Source organism: Anser anser (genome assembly GCF_964211835.1).
Source record: "Anser anser genome assembly, chromosome: 5".
Taxonomy (NCBI): domain Eukaryota; kingdom Metazoa; phylum Chordata; class Aves; order Anseriformes; family Anatidae; genus Anser; species Anser anser.
Genome location: NC_139725.1, coordinates 65,993,063 through 66,018,681, shown reverse-complemented (window position 1 = coordinate 66,018,681; position 25,619 = coordinate 65,993,063). Strand labels below are relative to the sequence as shown.

The 25,619-nt window shown below is 38.2% G+C and overlaps 1 protein-coding gene across 2 annotated transcripts in view; it reads left to right on the top strand.

The window, feature by feature from the left end:
• Positions 1–25,619, top strand: part of TOGARAM1 (TOG array regulator of axonemal microtubules 1) — a 43,581-nt gene that overhangs the window by 14,610 nt on the left and 3,352 nt on the right. For both annotated transcript variants that reach the window (XM_083839875.1, XM_083839876.1), the window contains exons 4-19: positions 817–1,113; positions 2,486–2,751; positions 3,987–4,219; positions 6,181–6,281; positions 10,554–10,715; positions 12,734–12,832; positions 13,287–13,456; positions 15,499–15,667; positions 15,985–16,119; positions 16,871–17,024; positions 17,623–17,728; positions 18,135–18,370; positions 21,703–21,861; positions 22,371–22,497; positions 22,826–22,944; positions 24,763–24,952. In XM_083839875.1, coding sequence (XP_083696001.1) covers positions 817–1,113; positions 2,486–2,751; positions 3,987–4,219; positions 6,181–6,281; positions 10,554–10,715; positions 12,734–12,832; positions 13,287–13,456; positions 15,499–15,667; positions 15,985–16,119; positions 16,871–17,024; positions 17,623–17,728; positions 18,135–18,370; positions 21,703–21,861; positions 22,371–22,497; positions 22,826–22,944; positions 24,763–24,952 — 2,723 coding nt within the window. The remainder of the gene's footprint in view (positions 1–816; positions 1,114–2,485; positions 2,752–3,986; positions 4,220–6,180; positions 6,282–10,553; positions 10,716–12,733; positions 12,833–13,286; positions 13,457–15,498; positions 15,668–15,984; positions 16,120–16,870; positions 17,025–17,622; positions 17,729–18,134; positions 18,371–21,702; positions 21,862–22,370; positions 22,498–22,825; positions 22,945–24,762; positions 24,953–25,619) is intronic.

Below are 25,619 nucleotides of genomic sequence, written 5' to 3'. Positions count from 1 at the left end.
GCGTAACTGAATGGTCTTCTTTGGAGTGGTGCAGATCATTAATAGGTTCCCCAAACCAACCTCACCGTCACTTGTTCTCGCTCTCGGGCTGTGCTTCCCCATTCTTGTGCCAATGGAGTTGTTTGTGGGGCTGTACTCTTGGCGAGGTTGCTGGAATCGTCCAGCTTAAAGTGAGCTTTCCAGAAGCTGTCAGGAACATTGTTAAAACTTGTTCTCTTACTCACTTGCCATGGGTAAAAGCGTGAGTGTATGTGGGGAACAGTTCTCTTCCTGATATTTTTGAGGTCAGTATTTGCATTTCATGGAAAAGAATTAGAACAGTCTTGTTCTAAATCTATCTTCATCTTTCCATTTTTGATCTACCGTTTTCTAGGAAATGTAATTTTGGGGTTTTATTTTAAAGGAAGTAACATTTATAACATTTGTGTTTATTTGTGCTCATGTATCGCTGAATTTTGAAAGTTGTGTTTGTAAATGTTATGCAATGCAGACGTGGAATACAGAGCAGCAAGCAGCAGAGCTGTGTTCTATCTACTTGAATGATTCTTTTTTAAAAATACAATTCTTAAAACATGTCTGCAAAACAGCTTAGGTTCAAACTTGGTTGATCAAATGCACAAAAAAGGAAATTGATATTTTGAGGGAGGATGCAATCTGCAGCATGAAGTTAGCTGATTTTTACATGACTGCTTGGGTAAAATGCTGACTTTCAAGTTTGATTGTGCAGAGAGTGTATTATTTCATTATAAATTATTATTGTAACATCTGTCAAAGAGGGTAATTACCTCAAATACCATTCTCTTTTTCTTTGCTCAGTCTGTGCCAGCCTAAATTTTTCCAGCAAGACCCAGAGAAGTTTTTGCAATCAAGCAGAACATACGTTGTCCTTCCAAGGTCCTAATGCGAGCCAGGGGGCCTTCATTCTGCCGTCCTACCCTCTGTCATCACCCAGGACCAGCCCCAAGCACGTCTCCCCGCCAGCTGACTCTCCGAAAAAGTCACAAGATAATACCATGAACTTCTCAAACTCCTGGCCTCTTAAAAGCTTTGAAGGACTGCCGAAGCCTAGTTCTCAGAAGCACCTTCGTAGTCAAAAGTCCGGAGACAATACAGGTAGGAATGTTGTCAATATACTGAGAATCGATTGCAGGTTTGCATGTTGAGTGACTTCAAGCAGTAGTCAGAAAGCCTGCAGTGCCAGGTAAATTGGGACTCATGCAACGCCCCAATTGTAATTAGAAGTGTGTGGCTTTTATACCTGCTCTAGTCTAGTCATATCACTGGAGGCTTCTTTTTAAAAGCAGCGTCTTTGCATATTGGTAGTTTGAAGTACTGAAATGTTTCATTCCTTTTGCCTTTTAAATATGTGGGATAAAAAATATGCAGCAGCTCTGCTTTCCCTATTAGGAAACCAGGAGTATTCCTGTTCACTGACATCATCAGTGAAAAGTTTACCATCAAACTAAAAGAAAAACAGATCCCAAAATGTAGCACTTTTAAGGGAAACCCATACAGGAAGGCCTGCTACTTTTAATGCTCAGAATAACACGTGTAAAAGAAAATATTGCTCACTGCATTTTGCCTTTTTACCTCTTTATTTGCATTTGGGAACTGATGTGTCAAATTTCTGGTACTCAGAATAGCTCTTTAAATTCTGGTTACAAACAGCTACATCTCCAGCTAGTGGAGTCTATGCTGATTTCATCCCAGTTTACACTGACAGTTGATGGCACAGGATGCTGTTTATGGTCTGATTTCTTCCGTCTTTGAAGACCTCATGTACACATCAGTTAACCTGAAATAGTTTTAAGCTTATTTAGTCACAAGTACTTAAATAATTTAGCTGATTAGAGCAATGTTGACAGTTTTTCAAATTTGAATGGTATAAAAATAAGTTGGACAAGGAATCAGTATTTAGTTTGTGTGAGAAATTTATTTTCGTGTGTGTATGTGTGTACATATTCATACACGTGAATACAAGTATACATGCATACGTGAAGGGGGTTCAGTGACATCAGGTTTTAAATAAAAGAAAGTACTTTTTTAATGCTTATTGTGGAACTGATGACTGCAGGCTGCTGTAGAAGCCAAAACTAAGAATTTCTTGGTAAAGAAAGTGGACATACGAACCAGGACAGCATGTCAGCTAGTGTCCAGCCTCTGCATGTCCCTAAATCCTGTCCAAATACTCCCAGGCGTCCATTTCTCACCTTGTTAGGGGACAAGCTTGTTGTCTGACTCATAAGGCTGTTTGTGTGTTCTTGTTGTAAAAATTTGCACACACTCAGCTAAACTGAATGTTCTTGAAATGTATTTATAATAGTAAATTCAATTAAGTGCATTAGCATGTTTTTTAACGTAGCTCACCTCATTTTCAAAGGGGTTTCCCTGTACCACAAAGAAATGAGGCATGAAGTTTATTCTGGTCAGTGCTGTGTTCCTGCCGTCTCTCCAGAGGACTGACGCCTGGTTCTGTCTTATCCAGGGGACAATTTGCAGGAGAAACACTCCCCTCTGCAGCTGAAGCCCACCTTGGTGAGACATCCAGCTTCCCGCCGAGGCCTCAATGGGACCAGACCCGTCCCCCCCATACCGCGGCTCGCCAGCCCGCTGCCCGATAAGATTGAGTTAAGTGTGACAAAGTGGAAGAACGAAGAGTGTGAGGACGTGTGGGTGAACGAAGGGGGCAGGAAGCTTGCAGCTGATCTTTCAGAGCTAACTCTTGATGGCGAGGAAGTGGACCAAGAAGAGGTTTGTTTAAATGTGTTTTAACACACTTTTCCAACTGATAGATTATAAACTTTTAAAAATAATAATAAAAAAAAATAAGTGCCAGAAAATAATAAACATTTCTGAATTAAACTTTTTGACGCTATGATCAGTGCAGCAGGTCTTCAGTGAGACACCGTTGAGTGTTCAACAGACACTAACTAAAGCCCAACACCTAAAGGCCACTAACTAAAGCCCCCGGTACTTTAAAGTACCAACACTGAAGCCCAAGTCCTGTCTTTGTTCCAGGCATCTTCATTTCACTTCTTTTCCTCAGAGCCATATCGTAATGCTTTCAGTTATTGTAGCACTGAGACAGAACTGCAGGCCTTTGTACAGCTTTTGTTCTCATTATCTTGACTTAATTTTAAATTTCACCTCAGCTTTAAATAATAATCCTTTTATCTGTTAGAACTAATAACTTCATTGCTGGAGGGTTCTTTGGGCTTGGAGTTTCCTCAGCCTCCCGGCTTGGTTAAGTGCGCTGTCTTTGATACTCAGCATGTCCCAGCTCTCTTAGATTTCAGTTATTTTTTCCTGGTGTAAAATGAGAAAAACTGATGCGAAGCTGGATGGATGTGATGCCGCCTGCATCTGTTTTATACAGCACAGACGCATTTGGCATTAGGCTCCAAAGGTCCCCCTGTAAGAGGAAATCCGCTAGTAGTAATTTGTGCCCAACGTGTATTCAGTGGCAGTGTTCTGAGTGTGCCAGTCAAGTGGTGACTTAGTAAATACGTGAGATATTTAATACCTTCAAAAATCTTTTCCTTACATGGCCCATGAGCCTTGTCAAAGAGACTCATCCCCGCATTTCCCTTTACTGGTCCGTTAAATAATCTGCAGTGAGCAGAGCTGTGTCCCGCACCGCTGTTCCCCAGCCCCATGGGCTGCCCAGTGATCCCCTCGTGTAGGCAGGGAGCCTGTGCTGAGCCCTGCCGCTGTGCCCGGTACTGCTCAGGCATCCTGTAGCTCCCTCTGCTGCTCGGGTGTCTGATGTTTGAAAAATACTAAATCTTGTGAAGTAAAACAATGAAAGGGATCTTTACAATGCTGCATAACGTACCTAAATGTTCAGTCACATTGCCCGCTAGGGCCACGTGCAGTGAACTACCATGGACTTGAATTGACATTCAGAACCACACTTCTTTTTTGCTTCAAAAAGCTTTTTACCTATGCAGTGATTAAAAGCTTTTTTTTTTTTTAATCCCATTTAGATGCAAAGTTCACTTAGATCTCTACGAAATAGCGCAGCTAAGAAGAGGGCAAAGCTAAGCAGCAACATTTCAGATCTTGAAAGTCCTGATTCTGCTCTTAAACTTGACCTGTCTGGGGATTCCCCTTCCCATGCTTCCTCGCCAAGTGTGGGCTCCTGTAGCGAAAGCGGAGTTTACAGCCAGGAGTCTTTGACATCTCCTATATCCACGGTTCCTCAGAGAAAGAGAATAATGTGAGTGGAACTTGTATGTTAACTCTGCTTTGAAATTCTCACACAGTCTCTGCTGGTGTTAGTTAAATATTAACAGGGGTGAAATCTGTAATTCATTTTTTATATGAGACTGCTTTGCTTAATAGCTTGATTTTTATCTGCGAATTACTTTTCTACCTAAAAATGCATTGCTTTATACAATAACTGGTTAATTATATTATTCTGGTTCGCACTGGCTTTTAATTTTAAAGAGTTGCATGGTGCAGTCATAGTAACACACTGCAGTTGGTAAAGTCCTGGCAGTGGTAGTAAATATTTTATTAAGACTTCAGCCTGCCATAGAAGTTATGTGAACCATAGCCTAAACAAACGAGTAAGAAGGAGAATGAGTTAAGAGGACGGATAAAGTTTGCTTGTTGCAGCCTGGACGTTGAAGCAGGAATATTGTTGTTGCTTTGTTTTGTTTTGTTTTGGTTTTGTTTTTCAATAAGAGGAAAACTGTGTAGGTTTTTCTTGTTATTGCAAATCATGAACTGTTTCCATTTTATAAACTATTTTACAATGAAATAAAAAAGTCTGAGAAACTTCTCAAAGTCTGCAGTACAGATTCCCCCTTTCTGCTCTAGGATCCCATGATAAAGCTACTTGTAGCTCTGATCTTAAGATACGTTTTATTTTTGTGAATAGGATAGGAAAAGGAGGATATATAAAACAGAAATTAAAAAAAAAAAAGAGGGTATATAAACCATAAAGATTATTGAGATGGAGGCAGACTGGAATGATTCAGAATCTGAGGGTTTTTACAGCTGTGAAGTCTCAGAACTAAACTATGTATGCTTAACTTCCCTATATGCATTACTGCCAAAACACAGTTTTTAAAATAGCACATGGTAATGCTAGAATACCTAAAAAGTCAAAACTATAAAATTCTGTATGTGATGTTCTTCCAGGCAAGATTTTAGCTAGAGCACCTCTAAGTACACGTTCTGTACAACATACCGTTCTCATTTTTCAGTCACTCATAAGCTTAATGTTTTACAGGATTCACAGAAATGGGGATTCTGAAGTAGTAACAAAGGTGATGTCTGGCAGGGAGAATGAATTTGTAGATGTGACAAAATATATCCCAGAAGACTTTGGAAGCCTTGGAATGTTCAGCAAATGTTCAGACAGTGTATTTCAGATGCTAGTTTTCCAGCGTTGGAAATTGGCATTGTCTGTCCCCAAAATCAGGGTAGTTGGGCAACAAAAATGTAGGCTTCTTCTACGTATTTGCTTTTAGGAGTATCGGTGCAGCCACTGGTAAACTACTGTGAGCAGTGGGAGCATGATACTTGTATTAGTGATATTTCGGAAGTATGCCAGTCTTCTGGTTGTGTGCGTTTCGGTACTAGCAGAAAGTGGAAGAGCTGCTGTTTCCCTGTGATTATTATGTAGGTAAGCGCAGTATTTAACAGTTCAGAGTACTTGGATGAATCATTTTTAATATTCAAATGCATCATTTTAAGAAAAATGTGTGAAGATAATGCTGTAGGTAACAGCATTTTCCTGGTGAATATCTGTCTGCTAGAAACTGAGCTGAAAACAGCTCATTTCTGATAGCCAAAGGCTAGTGGATTTGGTCACTGTTGTTTGCCGTTCTTTGCCAGATTGGAACCAGCACTATCAGTCCCCTAGGCCAGATGATTCCTTAGCTTTTTGAATTTATGCTCATTGTAGTCGTAGTGTAAAGATTACTTCTAAGGTTGTCTTTATGCTGTTCTTTATAATGGACCTGCTCATCAAATTATTTCTGCTGAATTCATTTTCTTTTTCTACTCAGTGTGAGCACTTGCAGAAGTGTTCTGGAAATATTTGTCCACGAGGTACACTGGGGAGGAAAAACTGAAATCTATTGATGTCTTTGCTAGAAAGTATTATTTAGTTGGGCTCTGACTAGTGTGTAGAATTGTATTTACAAAATGTGTTTTGTATTGTAACAGGTCAGACACCTTTCCACTGCTTGGCAGTAAATCGCAGCCTGCAAGAGTATCTTCAGCAAGAAACAGAGACGCAAATGTGGCAGAACATAACTCAAGCACAGGTATTTCACTGTGCTTATGAATGTATATATCCTGCTTCACTGATGTGACAGAATAATCAGTTGATTTGACTTTGAGTGTTCTTATTTGTTCAATGAGCTCGTGTCCCTTAAGCAGTTAAGAAAAGGTAATTGCTAGACACTATTTGGTCAAGATGAGATTATACTGTGGTACAGAAGGAAAGGAGGAGCTTAAGGTTTCTTCTTTACTACGTCAAGATAAAATGTGTTAATGCAAACAGTGCATGTGAGTACCTGCACTTCAAAATTCAAAACTGTATTGCTCGAAAATTCCTTGGACACCAACAGATAAGAGTGGGAAGGGTCAAAAGGTTGCAAGCAGTTAATTTCCTGGTAGGAAATTGAAGTTAAGTGATGCTGTTCAATTTTATGCTTATAGTGAACAACAGGTAACTACAGATTTCTGTCAAGGGCAGAAATCAATTGTTTATGATTTTGTATGTTTAATCAATTTTGGTTCAAGTAGAAGGAGATATTTCCTTAGAGAAAAGGAACAGTGGGAGCCATGTCCACAAAGTTCTTTTCTGACCTTTTTTCCCAGTGACTACCTGGGCAACCTGCTCTAGGGAACCTGCTTTGGCAGGGGGGTTGGACCCGATGATCTCTTGAGGTCCCTTCCAACCCCTACGATTCTGTGATTCTGTGACTGCTCTGATGCACCCTCCTTCAGCCTCAGCAGCCGTGATTTTTTCCAGGAAGCTTACAAAGCTTTGTGTGATTGAGATAGGAGGGCATCTTAAAGGCCTGAATTCACAAAACCATCATAATCAATGAATAATAGTCAAGACTGATATTGATGATCCTTTTTCATTAATTTAAGTAATTGCTCCTCATTTTAAATAAAGCCACTCCTTTTTCTTGGGATAAATTAGAAAGTAGGTTTGTCAAGTAACAGCTTAAGTCAGAAAGCAAATACTGCACGTACGTAGTAATACGTATTGTGGTTAATGATATTCATTATATGAAAGAGCTTCTGTGAGAAATTGACGTTTGGTGTAAAATAATGAGCAACACATTTATTTTACGTACTGAACAAGTTAATCAGCTGGAATAGACAGCTGGAATCAGCTGGAATGGACCTCCTGTGAAGAGCTGACAACATGCTTTACTGATAAGGTCAACATCATAATACACGTACAGTTAACTGGTAAAGAAGAGTCCTTTGCTTCCACTACTGGAAGATAGATGGGCTTGGTCCATCTCACAGGTCAAATCTCAAAAAGCTCAATTTTTTACACAGGAACTTGGAGAATTTCTAAAAATCAGGTTGGCATTTAACTGTTCTCATCAGGTGAAAGGGGTTTTTTTTTGTTTTTTTCATAATATTGAACCTAGATCTACCTTGCTGTAATTTAATCTCTTTACTTTTTGATTTTAATTCAAAGAATTGGAATATTTTCTTGATTCAAGCAACTACCTTTTATGTATCAGAAGATTATTCCTTTTTTATTCCTCCCTTTTGTCTTCTGTCCTCTGATTAACTCCCATTTTTTTCTAGCTTTCCTTCTTAGTTCAAACTTTCTGGACTTTTTAACTGCCATCAGCTAAGCTGTTTTCAACAGATCTACCTCTTTCCTGAAATGCAGTATCTGTACAATACCTGTTATGCACTTACTGTTGAAAGGAGTGTAAAGACTATTTCATGTACCTACATGTATATCACTGTATAATGTTTATCTGTTCTCCACTTAATTCCCACCCTGTCTTTATATGTCTGATTATTTGTACCTATAGCTGGGGTTCATCTTGCCTAATGGAAGTGCTCTGAAGTGCAGACATTTGTTTTGCCTTCTAGCGTAAATATTCATGAGAGGGGAGGGAGGGATGCTTCTACAGAGAGTGATTTGTCTGGCCCATGTAAGACATCTACTTTAATGTGTGAAGAGCTGTCCCCGGACGTATCTCTCTGTTGATTGCAGAGGAAGTCTAGAAAACTTAGGCAAGATAGTTATGGTTATGTTGTTGTACAACATGCAAAATTAGTCCTTTCCTACCTGTACAATCTTGTACTTCTTTTGAATTGCATACTGGTTCTTCTTGGATCCTTATTCTACTTTATCATCAGCTTCTTGAATTCAGATCCTGTCCTCAAGCATGTGTCAATTTTTCCCACTTGCTGTCCTTTGTTTGAATTTGGCATACGCACAGCCTGTTTGGGCAAAATACTGGATAATACACGGTTCAAAACAGACTGCAGCAGAACCCTGCTTTATATGTATCTCCATTTGTAGAATGAAGCTCTCGGTAACTACTCCGAACACATATGTCTAGGATGACATATGGCATCTCTACCTTCTTTCCTGCCCACGAGGTCTGCTGCTGTGTCATAAAAGGAGAGCAGATTTCTCTGATCACAGTGTTTTCTGATGGGTACTTCCAAATCCATTATTTGCCCTGGCACCGTCCTGGAAGCCCCAGCGTATGATTGCCCCAGCATATCATCAGTTGTTTCCTGGCTCTTCCTTCAATATATATTTTTTAAGAGTGTAACACTTACTTAACTCTTAATTCTTTTTAACTTTTTTAACTTACTTAACTCTTCTCTGTTCTTCTGGAAACTTTTTCAACCCTCACATATCTTTAATTTTTTTTCCAGTTGATCTCATACTGCTTCAGGTGTTTCTCTGTGATGAATTTTATCACCTTCTCTTAGATTTGTTATAGTAGAAAGAGTGACATCTCTTAGATGTTTCTTACTTCCCAAATCTTTTCTGTAACATTTAAGCTTGCGCACATTTCAGCAGTTGACACCTTGAAAACCTGTCTGCCTGCTGTCAGGCCTGCACCACATCTTTCCCCGGGCCCTTGACAGTTTCAGAGGCCAGAGGGTGCTGTTGTACCAAATACTCAAAGCAAGTAGTGGTGCAGTCCTGACATACCAGGTCTTAATTTTGATATATGAAACGCTGTGACAATGAGACTTTATGGGGGCAGTGCAGAAATTCATGGTGAAGGAGTTCACAGAATCACAGCATCACACGTGGCTGGGGCTGGAGCACCTCTGGGTGCCCCTGTGCCCCCCCAGCCCCAGCAGGGCCCCCGAGCAGGGTGCCCAGCCCCACGGCCAGGCGGCTGCTGGAGCTGTCCCCGAGGAGCCCCCGGCCCCTCTGGGCAGCCTGTGCCAGGGCTCCGGCACCCGCCCGGCCCAGCAGTGCTGCCTGAGGGGCAGGGGGAGCCGCCGGGGCTCCGCGCTGGGCCCGCGGCCTCTGGGCCTGGCTCCGGCCTCTCGGCTCCCTCCTGCAGGTGGTCATGGACATTGCTGGGATCCCCCTTGAGCCTTTTCTTGTCTAGGCTAAACAGTCCCATCTCCCCGTTGTTCCTCACAGGAGAGGTCTTCCAGTCACTTCATCATCTTTGTGGCCCTACACTGGACTGAGTTCTTGGACCTTACGGGGACCTAGCCGTCATTTTCCAGAGCACCTCACTGCAGCCCAGATCTTAGGGCACATTCTGTAGTTCTCCTTGCTGGAAGAGCCTTACTGCCAAGGATCCCACAACATAACGTTCCCTTTGGTTTCCGTCCCCTGTCAGAACGTAGCAGTCTGTTCCAGTCCAGGTTCTTAGCTGAAAAGGGAACAGAGGAGACCTTTTAAGGATTTCAGTAGGGCTCTTGATCTCACGTGGGCACAGTCAGGTTGACACTGACAGCCACCAGGTTAAGACTTCAAGACAAATGGGCATAAACAGGAAAATACATCGGTGCCTCCAGGCCAGCCGCAGCGAGTCTGGCCACAGGGAGCAGAAGCGCACACTGGCTGTTCCTCGCTAAGGAAGAAGCCTGGAGCACGCCACTTGCTGGGATTACCAAGTTGCATCAGTCATGCACTGAATGCTCAGTCTCGATTGATAATGATTGTAACATAAAAATGTGTTTCATGACTTCTACCTTATGTAAACGGAAGGATTTCTTGTGTTTTTAGATAGTATTTTAGTATTTTCACTCAGTTCACTTATGACTTAGTTTTCCTTTCAGTAATGAATTAATATTCATTGTTCATATTTTAAAGACTTTAAAAGAAAAACAATTTTTCAGGCTTTGAGTTTGGTTTGAAACTTGGGTTTATCTGCAGTTGAAAAACTTTGCATGTAAAAGATGAACAGAGCCTGAGCATCTTTGTCAAAATGCTCATACTGTATGCATAAAAAAAGTCTGTGAGTCTCTGAAAATGTAACTTTCTGAGAATCCTGTAGTATACCAGAAGTATACTTCAAGTTTGTTTTTAATCCTTGATTTTTTTCCTTTTCCATGGCTAGCATTTGATGATAAAGGGACTTCTAAAGTTAGCATAGTCGGCCAACGTCTGAACTGTGGCAATGGATGTGGAGATTATGAGGACAAGAAGCAAAAAGAAGTGTCACGAACTGGTTTTAAAAGTCAAAATATGGAACAACAAAGAAATTTTAGGCATTCAAAAGGTTTGTGAGTTTGCTATATTACTGTTCATCAGAGCTCTGGTTTATGGCCAAAAAAATGAGGCCATGTGTAGCTTTTTTTAAAAACCTTTAGAGAAGCTTTTATAGAAAATGCATTTCAAGGTGTTTAATGTGTTTTTCTATACTCTAGTTTTTATACTTATTCTAATGATTTTGGTAGGGTTTTTTTGGTCATTAATTAAAATCAGAGTGCAAGTTAAATTAAAACTAAAAATTGAGAGATAGTACAAACCATGAAAAAAGGGCCAAGATATTATTTCAATCTTACTAAATAAAGAGCTCTAAAAGTTTGTGTTTTTAAGTTGCTCTGTTGTTTGCTGGTAAAATTAAGGAACTTAAGTCAGTATACTTTATATTTCACATTTAACTGTGTCATTTCAATCGTCAGAACATACTAGAGCTACTAGATGTATTTTGCAAATATAAGCTTGTTAGAATAGAGGTTTTGTTCTTTTTTTTTTTTTTTGACCATCAAAACTAAAATGTGGAAGCTTTAGGAGCACATTGTTTTGCTCCCTCTTGTTCAGATCTCCCAGTGGCTAAAATAGACATCAGGTAACTATGTTTTTGTGGCAAATAAAAAATTAACTACCAATTTTCCACATATCAACATTAAATAGATAGAATTGTCTGTTCTCAAGGTTCTATAGAAATGGCGAAGTGCTACTTTGTGTGAAACATTTAAAGCTGAGCAGTCCAAGTAGAGTATATAATCAGATTTGTTAAACCACCCCCCTTCATTTTTTCTTGTCATTACCTGCTTAACCTATGACAACCGTGAAATGAAAATTCATAAATTTTTCAAGCTGGAACCTGAGTTTAGAACAGAAGGTCCTGATATATGGGTAGGTTCCAAAGAGGATTCAGCATTTGATGCACTTTTAGTTATGGTCTAAGAGAAAATAGATTATGAAGTCTCAAGATTGTATTCAAGAAAACCCCCAAAACACCAATTTTGACAGTTTTCAAAACTTGGAACATTCAGATGCCAATGATAGTCTTTGTGTGAGGACAAAATAACACATTCAAGAGAAACCTTTTCACTTGATGTTTTTTCTCATAAAGCATAAAAAGGAGAGCTCCAAAACCAAAACCACAGAATCAGATACTTTGTAAGGTAAAGAGGCACCTGTCATAATCTTGCCTGAAATTATTTTTGGCAAATTAAAGAGTGAGATGAGGGCAGAAAGTATAACAGACCTTTCAAGAGCCCCAAATGCTTGAGCTGCACACTCGCCTGGTAGAGGGCTCTTCCAGGTTCTGTGTGCCTGGTGCCTACAACGGTTAGAGATTTAACAGCAGCTGTGGATGTAAGCATAGGGCTGTCACTTTAACCGGACGTTCCTCAACTGAGATTTTTCAGTGGCCCAGTCATTTTATTTATGCACTTTCTAGAATGCAGTCACGCTTTCCTAAACCATCTTTTCTGTTTAGAAATTTCAGATTATTCAGGTTAAATAGCAAAAACAAATGGTGATCTTTGTCACAAATCATCACTTTTTATTTGCAATTAGTGTAGCCAATAAATATGTATACGTAATATCCCATCCACTTCAGTGAAGAATCTGAGGAGCTGATAGTTATATGGTAAACAACATTAAGTGCTGCTTGGAAAAAATATTTTAGCAAATTCTGTTTTGATTAAGTTGTGCTGAATTAATTAAGAAACAGTTCTATACTTCCAGTAAGTGAGTTCAAACTTTTTTTTTTCTTGTTTTCCCCAGTGGAACCAGTTGATTTAAAGGATTTAACCTCCTTTTAGAAACTTTGGTTTTCTTCACTGTCCTTTGGCAGAAATCCTTTTTACTATATGCTTTTCAATATTTTGAGGTGACTGATGTTCAGTGAATCCTGTTAACTTCAGTAACTTGAAAATAAACTGATTCTTAAAAATAATAAATTCAGATATCAGTGAATGATGACATTTTAGAAGAATGCAACATGTGCCGAAGGGTAAACTACCTGATGTACAGTGGGTGATTTTTTTTTCCTTTTTTTAGTTTTTGCAGGGTCAACATCTGGTTTTCAACAGATGAACGACCTAGATTTCATTTCGCCAAGTGTCTTGTCTGAAGATGCAGTCGTAATCGTTGGTAAAGGTTGGTAAAATCGTTGGTATAAAAAAAAACAAACTTAGCTCCCATATCTCATATTTTTAAAATGAGGGAAAATGTACTTTCTGAAGAGGGAAAAAGAGAAATAGATTCCCTAAAACATTTTAGATTGTTAACTGTCTTCAGTTTAAATGGAAGTAAAAGAGTTATGCTTGAAAGGTTTGCACTTACTGGGTTATGCAATTCCATTCCAACAAGAAAGAATGGAAGCAGATTATGAAGGTTAGTTTTCGCTTCTAGCCTAGTGTGCACTCATGTACGTGCATCCATCCTGCATGGGAGAATAAGGTAAGATTACCTCTGGGGGGAAATTGGCACTAATAGGACAAGAGCAATGTTTTTATTTAATGGAATTAATTTTGTTTTGCTTTAGTTTTTGCTCAGTTAGGATGAATAAAATAATTACTTTGGTAAGGGCACAACCCAGTATGCTTTTCAGGTGTTTTTGGAAGTCCTTCTTCTGCTCAAACACATAGCCAGTCCATAACATGTGCAGAGAATGGAGACGACCAATCTGTCAAACAGGAGACTGAGCCATCCTCAGGGATCTGTAGGAGAAGCATCCAGCATAGCAGTGCTTCTCATTTCCACGCTGAAAATGAGAAAGAGGTAAGATTTCAGGACTATTTTACTGTCTCGCTTCCTCTTTTAATACGTATCAATACAGGTGAATACAATTTTGGACTCTATGGTATGGTAAATGAGTTCAGTTAAAATGCATCAATTCATAGCTCAGGTGACGTGCAGCAGAATACAAATCATAGAATCTATCGGGTTGGAAAAGACATCTAAGATCATCTGGTCCAGCCTAAATCCTTTTATCCTGTTACTGATCGAGTTCCATTATGTGGTGAAGACTAAATCTGGATTAACAATGAGAACACATTCGTGAACATCTGGTTGACTGTGTGCAGATTTTTGCTCTGACTGCTTATTTAACCATTTTGCAAACAGCAATGAAAGCACATTTGCTTTTTTCTGATGTTTGCAGAATTTTATATTAAACCTAAAACGTTTCTTGTCATTCAGTGTTATTTTTCTATCTAATTTTAAATAAAAATTGTAACGTGACTTCTTGCAGCTTGTCCGTGCAGTTTAAATGAGGCAGCAGTGTGATGTCATTTGTTGATTGGTAACGCCACAGGAAATAAATCTGAACTTCTTGGCTGGCATAGTCACTAGGGAACTTGTGTTCACATCTCAAACGGGCTATTACAAATGACACCAACTACCAATACTGTTGATACCAAGTCACGTGAACTGCATCAAGTGTTTCTGTAATTCAGTGATATTTTAGAATTAAAAAAAAAAAAAGAGGATCTCTTTAAACACTGTACAGATCCACCAATATTTTCTAGCAGCTCAGTAATTGCTCAAGGCCCGCTTTCGAGGGATTGGAGCAGGGCATTTAACTGTGTTTTTGATATTCTGGATGAATGATTAACAACTAGACTTTAAAATCTTTTGTCTCTCTTATGGAAGCTGTTCTTCTTTGTGTAGGTACCTCTGTATCCACTGGGGATGCAATGACTGAAAAAAAAAATCACTTCCTGCCTAATTCTGTAGGCTAATGGTCTGAGTTAAACCTATTTTAGTGCACTTAGGCACTAAGGCTCCCCACATGTATGAAATGAGGCTGTAGCCACCAATGTGCTTCCCCCTGCTTTTTCTTCTGGTTCAACCTGGACATTTTATAGTGGCAAATTGCTGTGTCAGAAGCTTCCCACCTAACTTGAAGTCTCTGGGAGAAGGGCTGCAGGATGGAGCGGAGATGGAAAATGTCCTCTTCTCTCACTCCCAAAGCACATAGAAATGTAGGAGGAGGACCTGGCTGCCTTTGATCATGTCTTGTTTTCTGGATGAACATTTGTAGTGTTAGTCTAGCTCCATTAATAGGACTTGTAAAACGTAGTGTCTGGGATATCTGTCCCATAGTACGGTTTCATTTGTTATAACATGGAACAAGATTTGTCTAATGAAGTAGTGACATAAATTAAAAAAAAATGAAATGACAATCACAAGTCTATCTGAAAGCATATAAAATAACATTTTAACATGATTAAAGCTTTAAGTTAATGACAAAATGTTTAAATTTTCTATTTGCCACTGAATATAGGAATACTTGGAGAGATCGAATTCAAATGTATTAAATGTTATTAAGATTTAATGGGAAACTGTGGGCATCTTAAACATACAAGAGAAAAGGATCAGGTAGCACTGCTAAAGGCCATTGCTTTAAAAAGCCTGTGTGCTTAAATGTGAGTTAGCCCAGACTGTGTATTTGTTACTTAAATTTTTAGAAAACTACACAAGGCTGCCAGAGAAATGGAAGACCTTTTCTTGTAGACCTCAGTTCTCTAACTATTCAGATATTTTAGAGAAAAAAGATTATTTCCCTTAAAACTTTAAACACGGAATGTTGCTTGACTTTGCCCATAGAGCTACTTATCATGCAGAAAGCGCATTCAGCTCTTTTCAGGATTGAATTTAATATTCATGTGAACGATTTTCTTTTACTCTGTAAAATGATGGCAAAAATAGAAGTTGTCCATGCTTACCTTAGACAATACCAAGAACTGGGTAATAAGCTATTGGGTAGTTTATGCATTCTATTATATTGCATATTGTAATGGGTGCATTATTTTCTGCAGATAAAAGTGGCCTTGTCAAAATCTGTCCAGGATAAGATGCGGCAGAAGAAAAAAGAAGGAAAAGAACAAAATCACAAAGAACATCAGGAGGTCAAAGACCTTGAAGAAAAGGAAGAAAAATCTTGGGAAAGACTTAAACTAAATGAACCAGAGAAAACGACAACAGAAAGTGAGCATTAGTTTTTGTCTTAAATAAAATGCTATTAAATGCTGCTGAAGTTGAAATTGAAATTCTATGATAATTACTAAAAATTATGACTGTGTACTATGACGTAAGGTATTGCTAGAATTAATTTTACACAGCAGTTTATTTTTAGTCATTTGCATTATAATACAAATGGTGGAGAGTAAAGTACTTGTAGGAAACATTTGAAACACTGTAATTAATAAAAATGTCAAAAAACAAACTCGGATTGAAAACACTAGGGTTATTTTCCTATTTTCTGATTTGTTGTTGTGATTTGGACATTTCCTTTTATTTTTTAGAGTTAAATCTCTGTGGGGATATACTAGCATCATCAAGAAATGTATCGTTGTCATTAGAAAATGTTGCCTTGAATCCTTCATTAAAAAGAACGTCCAGTTTGAAGAAAACTAAATGTTCAGCCTTGCTAGATTCTGGTAAGCTGTTACATTAAAGTAAATGTAAAGACTGTTAAAATATTTGGATATGCGGAGTAGGAGAGTTCCAAAATATAATCAGGTTTAATATGACTTATTTGTACGATCGATTCTCCTGAGATGATCTGGAAAATTACTACTTTAGGGGTAGGTGTGAAGAGGATTTGATTTCATCACTGCCCCCTTGAAACATTTTTCATCTAAAATCTGTTAGGAAGGTGTTTGCAACATGAGAGGGTTTTTTCTTTGCTTAAAAACTTAAATGATGTAATGTATTAATGACAAATTGCTTCTCTTCCAACTCCTTCTCTCTCCAAGAAAAACATTTCTGGATATGTTTTGTCACTCAGATGCCTTTAAAATAACACCGTAGAAATCTTTTCAGAATAGACATTTATACTGATGATGGTCAGAAAATTCTTCAGAATTTCTCAAGTGGCTCTTTAAGTTTTACTATACTATGTCTTACTGCGCTGTGCTTTAGCAAGTTGTACATCTGTTTTTACGTTTAAAAAACTCACTACTACATTTGTGCTTATGACTTTGTAAAGTGATAGTTGTATAAAAAAAATAAAAGTATTCATGTGTACCGAATGATTGGGGATGTAACTGGGAAAACTGTCTTTTTGAAAACCTGGTCACTAGTAGCAGCAATCTAAATATACCTCAAACTTTTTTTTATTTCCTTTCTTTGAATGAATTGTCTTTTTGAGATTATACTAATTATTTGATATGTTTTGTGACTTTGCAGATGAAATTTCTCTTGGGCCACGAGGACGCTATAAAGACCGGACCCCATCAGTCACTCATAGTCCAGAAATAATGGATCCATCAGAACTGCAGCCCTTTTCAAAACCAGAAACGGCACTGACAGAAGCCCTGGTACTTTTAGCTGATGATGACTGGTAAGTACAAACATCTATCTACAACCTGAACGTAATGTGTAAGGCATTTATTTTCATGTCTTACTTTTAAAAATATAGCAAAATGAAGATAACATCAAAAATGAAGAAGGGTTGCAATTGATATATGAGAAAAGAAAAGAAAAGAAAGTGTTTTTTTAGTCCAAATCTAAATTAAGCTGTCAATGCTATAAATTGAGGCCTAATATCCAAGCTTTCAGAAACCTTTAGAATACCTTCTTGTCATTTCTTGTGCAATATAAGGCTTCACTACTTCTCTAACAGACAGAATGGGGTAACAATGCCATTTCTTTTTTTACTTTGGGAAGGAAAGTAATCCTTTAACTGCCATACTGCAAGCTGTGGACAGAATTAAAGGGTAGAATTTAGAGAATATTATCTTAAAATAGTCCTACAAATACCTTAAAAGGTAGACCGACTTTGAAAGAATTTCCCATGTTATGTTATTGCTTTGTTTTACAATCTCATTTGTTTGCTATTTGGTTCCTTAGAATTCTGTTTGTTGTTGTTGTTGTTTTTGTTTGTTTGTTTTAATGAGAAATTTGCAAGTGTTTTGATTTTAAATGTTTTCTTTACATAGGGAGAAGAAGATTGAAGGTCTGAACTTTGTTAGATGTTTGTCTGCCTACCATGCAGCTATTCTGACTGTAAAGCTACATGAAACAAGTCTGGCTGTGGCTCAAGAGGTTAAATTTTACTAGCAGAACATTTCACTGGCTATATGTGTTTATATGTATTTTATAGCTCTGAGATACACTAAAGTGAAATGGTATGTTAACCTGTGATTAGTTTTCCTCTGTTGGACAGTCTCAAAGGGATGACTTTGTAGTTCAGCAAAGCAGCTCTCATACTTCAGATTCCAACAGTTTATTTGATTTGCTAAGAGACTGAAAAAATTTACATCGTAATTTTCAAATATTTTTGTGTGTATGTATTTTTATTCTTGCACATTGTAAATCACATTAGAAATGTATTTCTCAGTTGCTTATAAAGTTATTTAATACTTAGAAAGGGAAACATTAAGATTTACTTATTTCTAAATATATTTTATAAACATTATTCATTGTTTGTTTGGGTTTTTCCTGTGTGCAGGTCAAGAATTTACGCTCAGGTGTTTCTCGAGCTGCTGTGGTCTGTTTAGGGGATTTGTTCACCCACCTGAAAAAGAGCATGGATCAAGAACTAGATAATACAGTAAAAGTCCTTTTGCACAAAGCTGGTGAATCCAACACATTTATAAGGGAAGAGGTAGACAAAGCACTGAAGGCTATGGTTAATAATGTGACTCCAGCACGTGCACTTTGTTCTCTTATAAATGGAGGGCAAAGGTAATAATTACAAAGACTTTATAAAGAAATAACTTGTGAATAGATTAAATATATCAATTATAGTCATTAAAAAATCCAAATATAACAGAAAATATAGTAAGTCAGCTGTGCAAAGCTTCTGCCCACGGCAATGTTTGTTATCATAAAAGTAAAATGTAATCCCCATGTTTGTTTCTCTACATTAACTAAAAAGTTGGCTGTCAGTTTTGGAGCTTGGTATGTTTTCCAGTGGTTTTGCAAGTCTTCAGTAATTTTATTCAATGTTAAGATAATATTCTTAAGAAACTGCTATTTGTCTTTCTCTAATAAAGCTCACCTGGCATTCTCATTTGCCTTTTGTTCTGCGATCAAATGCCTGTCTTCTTCAGTCCTTCAGCACTAATTTTTCTTTAGAAACCTGATCTACGGCTTAAAATTCTCGAGCTGCAACCATCTTGGCTGATTTCATGTTCTTCTCTAGACTTAGCTGGTTAATAGTCTTTTTTTGTCTGCATCTCAGTTTCCTTTGCAGTGGCAGTGACCGTTTTTTTCTTGTCTGCTTCAAACATGACAAGCTTCCATTTCTGGTTTCATGGTTTGATCCTAACCTCCAGCTTACTTCATGCTATGTTAGAAGTTAAATTCTTGTCTTTCACTTTACCTGTTAAGTATGTTGCTTTGTTCTTTTTATATCCTCATTGCTTGTAATAGAAATACTTAATCAAGCCATTAGGCATTTCAGTATACTAGCTGTATACCTACTTGTATTTAATCTCTCTTGTACCTGTCATCACTTAGGTAGGTAAGAATTTCTTGTAACCTATTCTTTCCATTAAATATTTTAGATTCTGCATTATAAATCAATCCTTAGATTTACTGCATAGCTAGAAATCCTGAGAGTGAGTCTGAATTCAGAACTGCTATTCCAAACGTAGTTTGTTTCCTGTTTTGTTTCCTGGGAAGCTGGTTGTTCTGGAATGTATTGATTGTGTCTCCTGAAAGCCAGTGAAAACCATACTTCAATTATGTGAACTTTAAACTGAAAGGCAAATATCAGCCTTGAGATTTAAATTATTTAAGAAACGTGCCTGCATGTAGTTATTTCTGGGAATTTAAGAGCAGCAGACAGTGATTGTGCATTGCTTTATCTCAGAAGCCGTATGAAATAGTCCAGCCATTACCTGTTTAGGTACTCCCATCACTTTTTCATAAATCCTGGGCTAAGCAATACTCATGATCATAATTGGTGAAATCTGATCTCCGTATTTTCAGTGGCAGATTCAAACACACTGACTATCCTTATGAGACCTGTAAAAATTTGAACCCTCCACTTTGTGTACTCAGATACATGTTCAGATACATAAGGCATCAGAATGATCTGAACTCTGAGTCTGAATATAGCATTTGAAGCAGGGATTAATTTCTTCACAGCTAAGAAGCCTTTGGTGAAAACAGTGACTGAATCATGGAGTACAGTATGTCTTTAATGCATGACACATCAGTGGATGGCCTAAATAGCACTGTGAGTTACAAATTCTCTAATACTGGCTTCAGGAAACTTTGGCCATATTAGCAACAAAGCCCACGTGTCATATATGGAGCTATCATCTCTAGAGACTGTAGCAATGATTATGACAATTATCTTGCAAAGTGGAAATTTGGGAGAAAAATGATACGTGTCCTCAGGACAGAATGGACAGGTTGTGATTGATACAACTGCATAATTACAGAAAAGATGCATGTTCTAAATTTGTCCTACACTTTTCTTGTATTCATTACTTCAGTATTCAAGTTAACAGGTATGCATTACCTGCTTTTTATGATTCGTAAGACCTTTTAAAATTTACATGTTTTCTCCTAAATACATTTCAAACCTACTGTGATCATAAGTATTATGCTTGCGACCCTGAGTAGATCTATATACTGAGTCTTCTTCACCTACAAAGTTGTTTTGTTGTTACCAACAAGAATAAGAATAATTAAAAACATTTTTGTTTGCTTTTATGAGATACTGTTCTAAAGATGCTGGACGACTGCTGTAAACTCACCTCAAGGAATAGATTCTTGACTCATGATCATGATTCCAGGACAAGAATTTTTAACATCGTGTTTCTTATGTGTATAAATTATGCTTAATTCAGGGTCTGATATGCATACAACAAAATTTCCTATTTTGCATGAGCAGCAGGCATTTGTGGGGAATGGGGACTTACATGGTTTTGTTCAGTGAAGTCTTTAAACTTCATAGTTCTTGTTTTCCTGCCAGTACATACAGTAGGAGGTAGTCTGTTACTGTTTCCCTTCTCCCAAGCTCATGAGACCTGTGGCTGCCACACAGACCTAACAGCAGGTACTGAACTCTAGCCAAAGCTAGACTGAAAGTAGGTAGCTCAGTAGCAGCTCAGGGCGTAGCACAGAGCTTAGCATGGTAGCTGCCAAGCAACTGGGTAGCTTTTGCAGCCTCAACTGTATTCTGAGTTGTCACATTTTGCAGTTTTAATAGACCCAGTTAGTCTTTGTGCAAATTGAAGCTACTTTGTGCAACCTAATCTAGAGATATCTTTATGTCTGATGAGGCCATGATAATCTACGGAACCACAGAAAAATAAAATCCTGCTAAAACAAAACACAGCCATTCAGGAAGAATGCCGGGTGTTCATGTTAATCTGAAAAGCTGGGGAGGCACTAGTGTGGCTTACCAAATCAATTCTTTTCCTTAGCTCCCTCCTTTAAACTTGTTTTTCCTTTTGAATGATGAGCCATGCAGATGCCTCATTTATCATGCAGTAAAACTGCCCCTAAAATCCAAACATGACAATAAAATTGGAAAACTCTGGATCTCCAGAATTGCATGCTCTGAAAACATGTGGGATCAGCAGGTACTGCAGAATTTATATACACGATTAGTTTGCTGAATGGGTTTGAAAATTAATTCCAGGCCTTCTCTGATTTTCATCAACATAGTTATTTAATGACTTCATTCAACAGACTTCTGCAAGATTTTTTGAAGTCAGTAGAATACTGGTTTAATTAATTTTAAATTGATATAAAAGATATGGGGTTTGTTTCTGAGCACAGGGATTTGTTTTTTGTAAAGTTGATGGAAAGAACTTGTGGTGAGCTTTCTAGAGTATTTCACAATTATTTTTAAGAAAAAATAGAAAGTAAATTCTAAAAGAAGAAAATTACCAGTTTATTAATTCAAAGGCTGCAGTATTCCGCAGTATTTCACTAGTCGTAGATTGTGATAAAGAATAAAAAAGAATACTTGTAGATCATATTTGGTAGAGCACATAAATACTGTTACTGAACTACTGTGAGGAGTTTTTACTAAGCAGTTGTGTTCTCTTTAGCCATCTGCATGCGGCGGTGAGGAGATGCACAGCCCAGCACATGTCGGATATTGTAGAACGTATGGGACCGGAGTGGATGCTGGCTGGAACCAAAGTTGTCACTGATAGGATTTTCCCTGCAATAGCCAGGTTTGCACTGGATAGTTCACAGCAAACAAGGTTAGTACAGTTAATAATTAAGATAAGCACGCTTGAAGTGGCTGAAACTTCTGCATAGCCCAGTGGGTGTCATTCAGCAGCAGCAGAGAATGACTGTTAAGATAATATGTGATGGGAATTACCCGAAAGCCTCCTGCAGCCCTGCCCGTCTTGGCAGTAGGAAGAAGGGATCAAAGGACATACTCGTTCTGGCACCACGCACTACATAGGCCATGTAGGGAATTCCAGCACTAGGATCCATGCTGTCTGACTGGCAGGGCTTAAAGACAGCCGATACTTCAACACTGAAATAGGAGACTGTTCTCGTTCTTTAATTTGCTCAGTTGTTGATCGAGTAATGATTGTTGACCATAGTTTCTTTGTGGGAGGATGAAAGGGGTGTCTGGTTACAAACTCAGCAATCTTCCTGTGCTTCTGTATTTTGAAATTGCATGTGTCTAATTGTCCAAGAGACTTACAGAACAAATCAGTGTTTACAGATATATACGTCGTGGTCTGTTGCCCTGCAGGTATTATGGTCGAAAGATGCTTTTCAGTATGATGAATCATCCCGATTTTGATAAAACACTTGAAAAGTATGTGCCAGCCAAGGATTTGCCTTACATTAAGGAATTTGTTAGCAATCTACGTCAAAAGGTATGTGGAAAGCTCTTAGTTTAACAGGTGAGAAACGTAAACTTGTACTAGTGATTGTTAAGTATGGACATTGAACCTACAGAGAATGGGAGGAGTGTATTCAGAGGAAGAGAAGTAACCGTGTGAATACAGCGTAGCAAGGTGGTGCTTGTTACCTGACCTGTGCATGCCTTTAATCACAGAATCATAGAATCATTAATCCTTACAGATACACTGGATCAACTGTACTTTGCTACTATACTTTGCATGCCTCAGACTTGCCTCTAAAGAGTCTCCGGCGCTGCAGAATATACCAGCCATATTAATGAACGGTTTCATCTTTGTGCAGGGTTTGGGGGAGATGCCATTAGACACACCCTCAGCAAAAGGAAGACGGTCTCAAACTAGTATTGTTGGGCATTCAAGGTCATCATCTACTTCCAGAGATGCTCTCAGCATCACTGACAGGTAATGATCTCCCTGAGTGTTTTAACCTGTTAGTAGCTGGCCGCCAGGAGAACAGTCTCACAACAAGAAGAGAGTATACAAACATTCACAACAGGGTTAAACATTCCTGAAGAAAACGGAAAAAAAAAACATGTCACAATAAACTCTTTTAAATAGGATAATTGCTTATATTAAAATGGCTTTGTGCATTTTGAAGTTAATTTGTTTATTGACTGCCTCTGAAAATGCACACAATACAGAAAACACTTGGAATTCATGGTAGATCCGTGTCACCATCAGCTCAGGATGTTGCCGTCCAAACTCCATACAAACAACATGCCTCGTACTAGCTGCAGTAAAAATTGTCTGTTTGTGCACTTGCCTGGAAACTAAGGATTTAGTTAAATCCTAACTGCGGATGATGAAGATTTTACAGCAGACTCTCTCCATCTTTTATTTTCTGTTTTGTCTTCTGATAGGTTTTCTGTTGAACTGAACAAAGAAACAGAAAAAATGAAACCAGGCCAGAAAGTCTGTACTCGAGAATATAGAGTTCGTAGGGTCTGTAACTGCCTCCAGGTTTAAGAAGGTGTATCTGTCACAAACAGAGTTCTTTCACACACCATCTACTATTCAAAATAATAATCAGTTCCAGGCTTGATAGTATATTTATGCTTTGGCATGTAAAACTACACGTCCATTTTCTTAGATGTACTACTTGCTGCATTCTGCCAAAGACTCTTTTTAATTCGGGTACGGTTAGGGGCCTGTGATACACTGGTAGGACAAGAATTGATGCCATCTGGCCTGCTCACAGAGCTAATCGGTTTGAACTTGAAAATGCAAGAAGGATGCTTATTCCTTTTTCCATCAAAGACTTCTCTTAGTGAATTAAGAATGAGGTAGTGAATCCACCCGGACTGGTCTGTGAGTACAGATGGACACTTGTGAATACTTGTGGTTACTTATCTGAAATTCACATAGATTGGATTCATCAAGCTTTCCTTAGAAAAGCTCATTTAACAGAATGGGAGAGTTTTTCTGTCCGTTTGGTCAAGCTGCAACACTTTAAATTCTTCATCATTTAACTTCTGAAACATTTGAACTCCTGCTTAATTTATTCAGGGACACACAACAGTGCTTCTCCTTCACATTACAGTCTTTCTGAAGAACTTCCAACACTGATGAAATTCCTCCAGCATCAGTTACTGGTTAAGTAATTTGTTCCTGCTTAGATCTGAAACCTCATCATTGCACTTCCATTGAATTTCAGCCTTCTACTGCAGATACTTTATGGGTGCTTACTTAGGCAGGAAAGTGATTCCACAGATTTCATAATCCTTTTCATGACTGTCTAATAAGATCAGGTGCTTTGTCTCAGAATCCTCTGTGAAGAGTTCTTAAATTTCCACTACAGCACAGCACGTTGCTTAGGTGCCCCTCAGGCTGGGATCAGTGTTTGAAGTACTTGAGAAGGAAGAATCGAACTATATTAACTTTTTTTTTTTTTGACATGTTGATGTGTAAGGGAAGGTCAAACCCTGCTGCTGTTGTACAGAACCATGAGGAAGCACAGGGCTGCTGCATTTCCTGGGTGATACGCTTACATGCATTTAGAGTGACACGTATACTAAGACTTCAGGAACAACAGTTGCTAGCAGATGTTTTTTTTGAAACAACAACAACAACAAAAAACAAATTATGTGTAAAGTAAACCCTGTTCATCACAAGATTTTCTGTTTACTTTTGATATTTGCACTTATGTGGAAAGAGAATGTCTGAGATTAAAGACTCCTCTTTCAACTTGTGTTCACTGAGCAACCTGTTCCTTTTCCTTAGAGAGACTACAGAAGCCCGTGAAGTTACAAGAAAAGCAGCTCCTCGTAATTCAATAGAAAGTGAAGAGTATGTTAAAGACATTATAGGTTTATTGAATGCAAAAGACTTCCGTGATCGAATAAATGGAATTAATCAGCTGTTATCAGATACAGAGAACAATCAAGACTTCGTTGTTGCAAACATTGTGAAGGTAACTGTACAAAAACCTTTAACTTCAAAGGTTTTTAAAGTTCTGTCACAGTTTTCTGCTAAAAATCATGGTTTCCTCTTTCAATCAGAATGTCTGATGAACAGGAAAACCTTGAGGAAAGGGTCAGGCATGCTTAAAGAGAAGATATGTAAGCTACAAAGGTAGTAAAGGAAGTAAAAGGAAGAAGAAGGTGAAAGAGGTTCACTTAGAGATAGCGCACATGGAGGTATTTTCTGAATATTGTGCACAGTCTTTCATGCCTCTGCGGAGAAAATATCAAAATACTAGAACAGGTTATAAAGAGAGCAAGATCCCCAGATCTGAGAAACTGTAACCGTCTCACAGACAGTTGCAAGTTCTGTCTGGTTTGTGTATCTAGGAGAAGGTGGGGAAGGGTCTTTACTGTGATACAACAGTTTAAGCTAAGTATCTTTAAAAAGAGCCTGTCTTTAAAGAGGTTCTTTAGGAGAGAAATACTATGATGAGGTCCAACAGTTGTAAATTGAGGATAGACACAATGAAAGCGAAAACAAGATTGTCTCTTAACAATGCAGTTTTCTATGAATCTATGAAATACTGCTGTGAAACTTTGTAGTATTTTAACTGTGGATGTTACTGAAATCTTGAAGATCAAATTCCTTTTGAAAAGAGGTGAAGTTTAAAACTG